This window comes from Triticum dicoccoides, chromosome 2A (assembly GCF_002162155.2).
Source record: "Triticum dicoccoides isolate Atlit2015 ecotype Zavitan chromosome 2A, WEW_v2.0, whole genome shotgun sequence".
NCBI classification, from domain to species: Eukaryota; Viridiplantae; Streptophyta; class Magnoliopsida; order Poales; family Poaceae; genus Triticum; species Triticum dicoccoides.
Genome location: NC_041382.1, coordinates 731,543,183 through 731,552,747, shown reverse-complemented (window position 1 = coordinate 731,552,747; position 9,565 = coordinate 731,543,183). Strand labels below are relative to the sequence as shown.

General features: G+C 46.3%; 1 protein-coding gene across 1 annotated transcript; it reads right to left on the bottom strand.

Moving 5' to 3' along the window:
* Positions 1-284: 284 nt before the first annotated feature.
* LOC119356728 (noroxomaritidine/norcraugsodine reductase-like) lies at positions 285-8,463 on the bottom strand. The gene is made up of 5 exons (XM_037623707.1): positions 7,723-8,463; positions 7,409-7,616; positions 4,678-4,903; positions 2,543-2,649; positions 285-806 (listed from the first exon to the last, which is right to left on the bottom strand). Exons 1-5 carry the CDS (start codon positions 7,806-7,808, stop codon positions 642-644), a joined length of 792 nt encoding a protein of 263 aa, XP_037479604.1. The 5' UTR covers positions 7,809-8,463; the 3' UTR covers positions 285-641.
* Positions 8,464-9,565: the final 1,102 nt, after the last annotated feature.

The following is a 9,565-nucleotide window of genomic DNA, read 5'->3' as shown; positions in this document are numbered from 1 at the left end:
CGGGAGAAATTTTAGGGTCAAAACATCATGGACCATGCTGTTTTCCATGCGACCCAAATGTCATGGGTGTTGACATCACCAAAAATGGTCATACGAGATTTTTCTTTTAAAAGAAGGTCAAATCATCCTAAACTTTGTTTGAAAGGTCAAAATAGTTATTTTGATCTCAATTTACATCCACGAAAAAAGTAGTCCCTATAATTAAAGAACGGCGTGGCAAAGCGCGCGACAGTTTCTAGTATACTATGATCCTTTCAAGTTTTCAAGTGAGGAAGCTCTCGTCGTGGAAAAGCAGGGGCTTATAGTTAATCTAATTTTAAGAACAGTAGTCCTCCAGCTATCTCCATTTTTTTGTTCGCGGGTAACTAGAGTCTTGTTCATTCGGCATAAAAGACATTACAATCCATCTTAATTAAGTTGCTAACTAGAATCACCATTACATATGTTCAGTACAAAGACTAGGCAGAAATTTGCGCACGTACACATATGCTATCTCGTGACATTTCTTGAAAGGCGTTCACCATGGTGCGAGTTATTTGTTGGCATTATTTATTTATTTATTGATTTATATTTATTATTATTTCACTCTCCCACGGTGGTATTCGCCAAATATTCAATAACTTATGGAGCGGTGGTGATGGCTAAGCACTAATGGTTCGACCACCATCGATGCAAATGATCTGGCCGGTGATGAAAGAAGCTGCCGGCATACACAAAAATGACACTGCCGAGGCTATCTCCACCGGCTTGCCGCTCCGTCCCAATGGGGTCTTCGAGTGCTCTTCCTTCACGTACTCTGTATCTATCTGTGCAATCCACACAAGAACTAGTTGTTATCCACATTTATTTAGAAAAGATAAGAAAACTTGCTATCGTTTTGCAAAATAATCTTAGACGGAAAGACGAATAAATACATCAAATTATGCTCTCCCGAATTTTGGGCCGTAATAATATATTGGATCAATTTAAACCGACAGTCTCTGAATCTTGCAGTATCATAGTAAAAAATAAAATCACTAGTGCTCTCTTCAAATAGTTAAGAGCAACTCCCTCCGTCCCATAATATAAAACATTACTCATATATTAGATATAATAACGTCTTGTATTATGAGACAGAGGGAGTAGCTATTTTGATGAAACTACCACATCATTTTGGATGTTTAAATATTTTTCTACTCAGGTAAAGTGAACTTGGAGCGTCTAAGTGTCGTAAGTACACCATCAAGAGAGCCCTCTAGTGACCCCTCGCGACGCCTCCCCAGGGCGCCGCTAGGGGGCGATCTCAGCGCCGCCGGCAGCCAACCAAGACGCGGCCTCCCCTCTGCCCCTGTCAGCGGCATAGGCCGCGGTGGTGGCGGGCCTGGCACCGAAGGGGCCGGGGTGCTGGATGCGGCGGTGACCCTCATGCATGGCTCGACCGGGGCGAGTCCAACGGGGAGCACATGCGCAGCGGCCAGGGTGGCGCCCTTGGTCGTGCGGTTGCGGTGCTAGCTCCCATGGTCGCTGGGAACCGGCGGGTTCTCTGGCGATGGTGGGCATGGCGGCGGCCGCGGATCTGGATGCCACACAAATCGGTCGTCCATTCTTCGCGTGGACGGTCGGCGGCGCAATGAGGGCTCCGGTGAGGAGATGGAGGATATCCATCGGAGTACTGGTGGCGGCATACGTCTTCATGGCGAGGCTCCACGCGGTTCCAGCCAGCCGTGAGATCGGGACGACGCGGTTTCCGGTGAAAATCGTGCCTGACTGCGGTCTTGGCGGACGATGGCGGCGTCTCTGACGTCGTTTCCTTCTCGAGGCATTGTCGTTGCAAGTCACGTCAACTCGATCGGGTTGTTCACGAGGAAACCCTAGATCTGGGTCTACCCGATCGGACGATGACGGCGCCTTCAGTGTCATTCTTCCTTCTGGGGGCATCGTTTTGGAGCAAGTGCTGGCTGGAGGGGACAAGAGCAGGAGCAGTGTTACATCTACCACAAGACCGACCGCGGATCTCGGTGGCATGGCGCTGCGAAGTTTCGGTGACAAGCGCGTGTTGATGGATACGTGTAGGATGGTGGTTTTGTCTGGCGCCATGGTGGCGTCGACAGCAGGCCTGGCAAGGTCGATGCATCAGTACCTGCTCCAGAGATGGATTGATGGAAGACGGCGGCGGTGACCTCTGAGAGTGCGTCAGACCGGTGTGTGCTCCAGACCCAGCAATGCGGCTTGGTTGGACCCTTTGGCTTTAGATGTTAGGCTTTGGTCCAATGTCTGTTTGGTATTTGGCTCAGATAATCGGCACCTCTTCATCAAATAGACAAGACTAGCGACAGATGTTGCCAAGATGATGATTTCAGACTACCTGATGTATTACTTTATAAGTTTTTTTATAAATAACTAATAAAATGGCTGCATGCATCGTTCATATGCAGAGGCCGGAGGTCATCTTCTTTTTTAAAAAATAATGAAAAATGAACTTACTATCTCAGAGCTACCAAATCAAATTAAATTCGTGTGTTGTTCTTTGATCAAGAAAAATATATGCTAGGTCATTGCTTACATCTTTAAGCATGTCGGTTGTGACAAATCCTGGGGCGATGCCATTCACACGAATCTTGTCAGAGGCCCACTCGGTGGCCAAACTCCTTGTAAGTTGGTTCATTGCACCTACATGATAAAGGACGAGAAGCACAACGATGAGAGAGGAAAAAGAAACAAGGGCACCGATCCATTTTTTCCCTTCAGAATTCATAGAAACAATGGACCATTTTTGTTGGAACAATATTTTTTTTGGAAACAGGTTTTTGCCCCGCTTTATATATAAAGCAACAATCAATCAGAGTACACGACCGAAAGATAGAAGGAGATGGGTGGCTCCCAAACACTGCCCATCCCAAGATGATCGGATCACGCAGAATGCACACGACTACGCTACCGAAATAAGTACAGGATAAGCTAAAGCAACATCGCGCTAAGCCCTATAACACCTAAGCTCCACAACAACGCCTGCAGGAGGGATAACGGCGCTAGGCGTCGTCATTGTCGAGTCTACAACAGACAGATGTTTTCAGCCAGAACCCAGACACAGAGAGGAGCGCCATGACGATGTCTTCAAGAACATAACGACGCCCGCGAGCATCATCATCATCGGCGACGAGCGTGAAGCTTTCGCTCGACAGCTCCCCTGCGTCACCATAAGGTCTCTAGGGCAAGTGCGAAGAGCATAGATCTTCCAGATCCGGATTGGGGCATGGCCACTGTCAAAGACAAAGAGCACGCCCGAGCCACCCGCTGCATCACCTCTTGCCGCCCACGCGACCAAGAGGTAATACCATCCCCGCCACCATGATGCCCGCCAGAGGGCCAATCATGCAGACCGCCATCCAGGGCCGCTACCCCGGCATTCATGTCCAGGACTTCACCAACCGTCCACATCACAGTGCATCTGCCACAGAAGGAGGAGAAAAGGAGACACCTTTCGCTCCTAGCCCGGCATCAGCCACAAAGTATGGGTGGACGCCTCCACAATAGGAGGCATCCACGCCTGGATCTCCAGCCGTACCCGATGGACGGGGAAGACCCTACTCTGTGATGACCGACGGCCGTCGCCGAGCCCGCTCGCACGGCGGCTTGACCGTGGCCGTTGACACCGATCTTCCCAACAGTGTAGTGGAGCCCCGACCACCACCAACGTCCACCGTACCCGCGAGGAGAGGAACCTCACGACCCACGAGCACCTTCCGGATCGATCCCAAGCGTACCTTCCCGAAGCGCGAACTCCGACTCACCCTGGGCACTGCCCAGATCCGCCGGAGCACGAGCCCCAACTCGCAGCTCTGCTCCGGCTTAGAACCAGGGGAGGAAGCCAGCACCACTGGCAGAGACACGACACTGAACACAAGCGCCACCTACCCATCGATCCGCCCCATCTGCTCCCCGGACGTGGTCACCACAGCCATAGAGCCGCCAGACCACCCCAGCAAGGAGCACGCCGCCACGCTGTTCCCCTCCAGTAGCCAAAGCCACCAGCGATAGCCGGCCCATGTTGCCTCAGCCCGCGCCGCCTGTTGGTAGCCGGCTAGAGCATCTACCCGATCCAGATCTAGGCCGGGACGCCCACAACCGCCACCCGCGCAGGCATGCCCCACCACGCCCCCAACGAGCAGCCGCCCGCGCCGCCACACCAGGACGCCACCGCCGTGTCGCCCTGGCTGCATCCGCGCTCTGTCGTTGTCCCACGCCAGCCCACTGCGAGGAAGGGGAAGAGGCCCCGCCACCACCGACGCCGGCCGGGATTTGCCTGACGGCGTGTTCCGATGGTGGCGCGGGAGGGGGAGGGGCCGGGGAGGTTGAAGGTGGGCGGCGCAAGGTGGCCTCCCCACTCACGGGAGCGGGCGAGACAAGACGAGGTTCTGCTCTACATTTTTTTCGTGACAATACATTCAATCGAACTGTAACTAAAAGAGACACATTAGGGCATTCAATACCGTTATAAAGGGCAGCCCCAGTGCATGTAGCTCCCGCTTGCGCAGGGTCTGGGGAAGGGTCCGACCACTTTGGGTCTATTGTACGCAGCCTTTCCCCGTTATATATAGTGTTATTGCTAAAAAAATCACACTATAACTAGCAACATCTACAAATATCCATTATACTGTATTAATAATATATTGTATATCTTGGCCAGTACATGTGTACCTTTTGTGGTAGCATAAATTGCGGAGCCTGCATAGCCGATTGAGCCTCCAATGGAGGACATGTTGATGATGCTGCCTCCTCCGGCAATAGAAGCGTGTATGAGAAGAGGGTGTGCGAGCTGGCTGAGATGGAAGCTCGACTCCAAGTTGGTGGTTAGCAGATTTGAGTATTCCTCCACTGTACATTCAGTAGTGGGCTTGAAGAGCAATTGCCCTGCATTGTTCACCTACATATATAGTGACAACAATTAATTCAACAAAAACGATCCTTTACAGATACCCTACTTAGAGCGAGCTGGGCCTCTCTTAGTTATAGGCAGGACGAGCATGTCACATGGTTAATTTTTATGGATAGAATTTACTAGAGGCTAATCTAATGCATGCTTCGCTGCGTCGTTCTTCATTCATAGGATCAACTCTTTTTTCTCGAGGAAAAGTTATTGTGGTTGGTTTTTATGTCATGGTTTTGTCTACACTGCCTTAGGTTTTAATTATATTTTTATTTCATTTGTCTATCATGTTAGGTTGTTGTTGGACATGGTACTGAAATAAGAGTGGAGTTGTAAGGTGTGTGATGGAGTCCTTACATATTTCGGCCTTGGAGGTCTTATTTGATGTTGTGACCGTGCAATTATTGTTATAACGCTCATATGGGCCGGCCCATGAAGCTCTCGCTAAGTTAGCTCACTCCCTTAGCTTTTTTCTGCCGCTCTACTGGTTCAGAAAAAAATGGATACCATATTTTTTTATTTGAAGAAGTTCATTAAAGCAAAATAAGTTCACATATTTTGTAAAAATTATTAGATTTTTTAAAATGTTGTGAATTAAAAAGACAGCCATTTAAAAAAGTATTCATGAATTTTAAAATATTCATGAATTTCAAACAATGTTCATGAATTTTAAAAAGGTTCATTGATATAAAAATGCTGGTGAAGCTTTAAACCATTCTTGAATTAAAAAAATTGAATTAAAAAAATGTTCATGAATTCTAGAAAAATTTCATAGTCCTTTTAAATGCTCACAAATTTTAATAAATATTCATGAAATAGCATGTGAAAGAATAAAAAAGAGAAGGAAAAATGAACACACAAAGAGGAAAAGGATAAAGCGGGGAAAACCAAAATAAAAACAACATTTTTGTTGAAAACACAAAAAAAATCATGTAATACATTCTCAAAACCCGAAAACCCGGCTGGCCCAACGGCACACACCCTTTCAGGTGGGGCCTATAGCGTCCCCTACTACCCCGATGCACCAGGAGGCTCCAAATTTATGGAGCTTAGTATCTTATTATTACTAAAGGCTAATGCACGCTGCGCAACACCGTTATTCACTCATGGGATTAAGTCATTTTTTCTCTAGCAGATTATTATGGCCGGCTGTTTCATTTTAGTTTATGAATGTTGGCTGGGTTTTAATTATGTTTTGGTGGTGTTTTTTCATTTGTATATTGTGCTGGGATGCTGCTAGAGACGGTATTTCTTCTAAGAGGAGAGTGGAGTTGTTTGTTGTGGAGTTGTGGCATCTTTAAACATTTTGACCTCGGTGTCGGCTGGTGGTCGGTGTGTGATTCCCTTGGGAGCTCATATTCTACTTTGAAACCATGGAATTGAATTGTTGCTGTAACATCCACATGAGCCAACCCACAAACCTCTCGCTCACTCAGTTCGCCTCCCTGCTCCACTGGCTTGCTCCCCTACAATTTTATAAAAGGCCAGTTGTCTTTCTTTATTTGAAAAAGTTTGTTAAATCAAAAGATATTCATGGATTTTTCAAAAATATATATTTTTAAATTTTGTAGACTAAAAATACTTGAATTTTTGGAAAATAATTTAAAATTCTAAAAATATTCATGTATTTCAAATATTATTCACAAAATTTAAAAATATTATTTTAAAAAATGTTCATCAAATTAAAATTTATCTAGGGACTAAACAATGTTCACAATTTTTAATAGATATTCATGAATTAGAATATGGAAAAATAAATTTTAAAAATAGAATAGAAAAAAAAATAGGAACCTCAACCATCAACACACCCTTACAGGCAAGGCCTATAGCGCCCCCACAGCCGGCACTGCACCAGGAGGACCAAAATTGAAGGAGCTTACTATCCGAAAAGAATTGGCAGCACTTGGGTGCTCCATACTCCCGTATGAACATTAAGTTCAAAAAAAAGTACCGATAAATTTGAATTCTTTGGGGGTTTTGGGATATGAAACCTAAGAGCCCAATCTACTTCCGTGTGAAATTTCGCGAAAAAATACCAAAAAAGACAAAAAAAAACTCATATCTATAGAAAAAAACTGGTTGGGTGGATTTTAGTTTGGACTGTATTTTCCTCGCCACATATAAATTTTCTGGTATTTGTCTACAAAAGTTCATACGGGAGTAGATTGGGCACCCAAGATTGAGATACAAAGATTTTAGTTTTTAAAAAAATCCTGTTATTTTCCAAATTTAATTTTCGTATAGGGGGTGGAGCACCCAGGCACTCCTATGTATTTCCCCTTACTATCTTAATAGATTATGAGTTACAGTTTTTCTAAAGTACATCTAAATGTGCCATAAGTATTGCACATCTAAGTCCTATATCATTGATTTTACGTGAAGATTCGTGTAAACATTTTCATTAGCTTTTTTCTTTCTTTCTAGTTTGATTGAGTCATTTAGATATGCAATAATTATATCACTATGCTCTAGACATACCAATAAAATTATTAATATACTTACTAGTATGTCAAGCTTGCCATTGAAAGTTTCTCGGACTGTTTCCATAAGCTTCTCCCTGTCGGCACGTATGGAAACATCACAGACGGAGGCGGTGACCTGCAGGTTCTTCTCCTCCCACCGTCGACGGCACTCCTCTAGCTCCGCCCCATTCCGGGAGCAGGTGTGCACCCTCGCCCCAAACCCGGCAAGCTCCTCCACGATGGCATGCCTAGCACAAATTAAGACTAGGAAGTAATTTACGAGTACTTGCTGCACTTGTGTAGAATTAAGAGAGGCATGCGTTCGTGAATGCATGCATGTGTGGATATACGTACCCAATCCCTTTGCTACCGCCGGTGACGAGCGCGGTGGTGCCGGCCAGGCTCCACCTCTCCTCCCTGCTCCCATAGTCAACCGCCATGCTAACCCTCTCGCTTCTCCTCTGTGGCTGGCTTGGGTGAGAGGATTGTCTGTCGTTGGTTGTTGGGTATTGAATTTATATATAGCCGGATAGGACTGGAAGGCACGCAGAAACCAGAAAGTGCAACAAAATAAGCTGTCGACGTTGCAGGCCTAGCCGCCTCCACTAAGGGGTCGTTTGGTTCGAGGGCGAAGTTGGTTGGCTGGTGATATCCCCAGACACCTGGTTAGGGATAACCACATATGATTGTTTGGTTGAATGGGATTAGTTGTGTTGGATAGCCATATTTTGTTGTTTGGATGGAAGGATGAGAAGTGGATAGATAGGCTTTTATATTATCTCAGTACTAGTATCAAACAGACATCAAAGGGGAGACCAGTAGTGTATGACATGGATTAACACAGATCAGTAGTATGTATCAAATCGGGGCTGGCTTGCTGATTCTATTCGTCGGCTCGGTGCTCCGACGTGCTAGCTTCAGAGAAAGGGAAAGATGAATCAGATCTGGTACAAAGAGAGATCGAGCTACACCGTCCATATTTGTATGACACAGCCGCCGGCACCGATGTAACTTGCCGCTGGCGCCTCCGTTCTCCGGGTCCTCGAGCGCCCCCATTCCAATCCGGACTCGCCTCAAGCGCTGCCGCTCCGATCCGGAATCGCCGCCGCTGCCGTGGGAGAGGCGAGAACAGAAAAAAGAGAGGAGGAAAACGCTTCAGCGCGGGTGGGTGGCTGCCCTCGTCCGCCAGTTTCTCGCGGCTATCGATAGCTAAGTTTTCGGTGGAATATTCGCTAAATCGGGTTATCCCCAGCCATTACATCCTTCCTTCCAAACATACGGCATCCCCTGAAAATCTGGCTATCCCTATCCCACTGAGGGATAGCCTCAGAACCAAACGCCACCTAGCCGGAGAAAGTGAACATGACTTCATGGGTGAGGCAAACATGACGCTGCTACGTGGGATGCAATTGTATACTTGTCGATTTCCCTTCTCTTTTGCGGGGAGTATGCTGGTCGAATTTGACTGTATGGATGTTGCCGAGGTCATGCAAAATGGTGGCAATTCTATTGGACCTGCGGCAGCCATCTAGTATGCGGAATGCACCTTCCTTTGTCGGAATTTACTTAAGTTGTTTTTAATCATCATTGTCTAAGAAAGGCCAATAGAGCCGCGTATGATTTAGCCAAACATGCGGAGGGGAACGAAAACTTTGACTTGGACGGATGACGTAACTGTTATTTTCAATTAATATTTGTAAATTTCAAGCTGATATGCCGACTCAATTTTTTAAAGGTGCTCATGAGAATAGGGTGTGCGTGTGTGCGTTTATATGGATGAGTGTATGCGCATGTATATAATTAAGCGCTTGCGTTTGTACTATGTTAAAAAAATATACACTGTCATAATGACTTTCACCAAAAGAAAAAAAAGGGACGTTTCTTGGACAACTCAGAAGCAAAACTCAGTCCCCCAATCTTGGGGCCGGGCAATTTGACGTGACGACGGGGAATATTTTTGACACCTCCACTAGCAGACGTGACATGGCTGCTGGCGTTCGTACGTTAGATTGGAATCGTGGATTTCCTGCATTTCTGAAATGAACTACGCCAACTTTGCAGGTGATAACATTTTATATGGCGGCGAGTGACGAATAGGCACTCCACTACGCCAACTTTGCAGGTGATAACTTTGAAAGCTATATGGTTGGATGCAGTGGCGAAGCTGGCATTTGACAGGTGGTCCGGCCCTACAAAA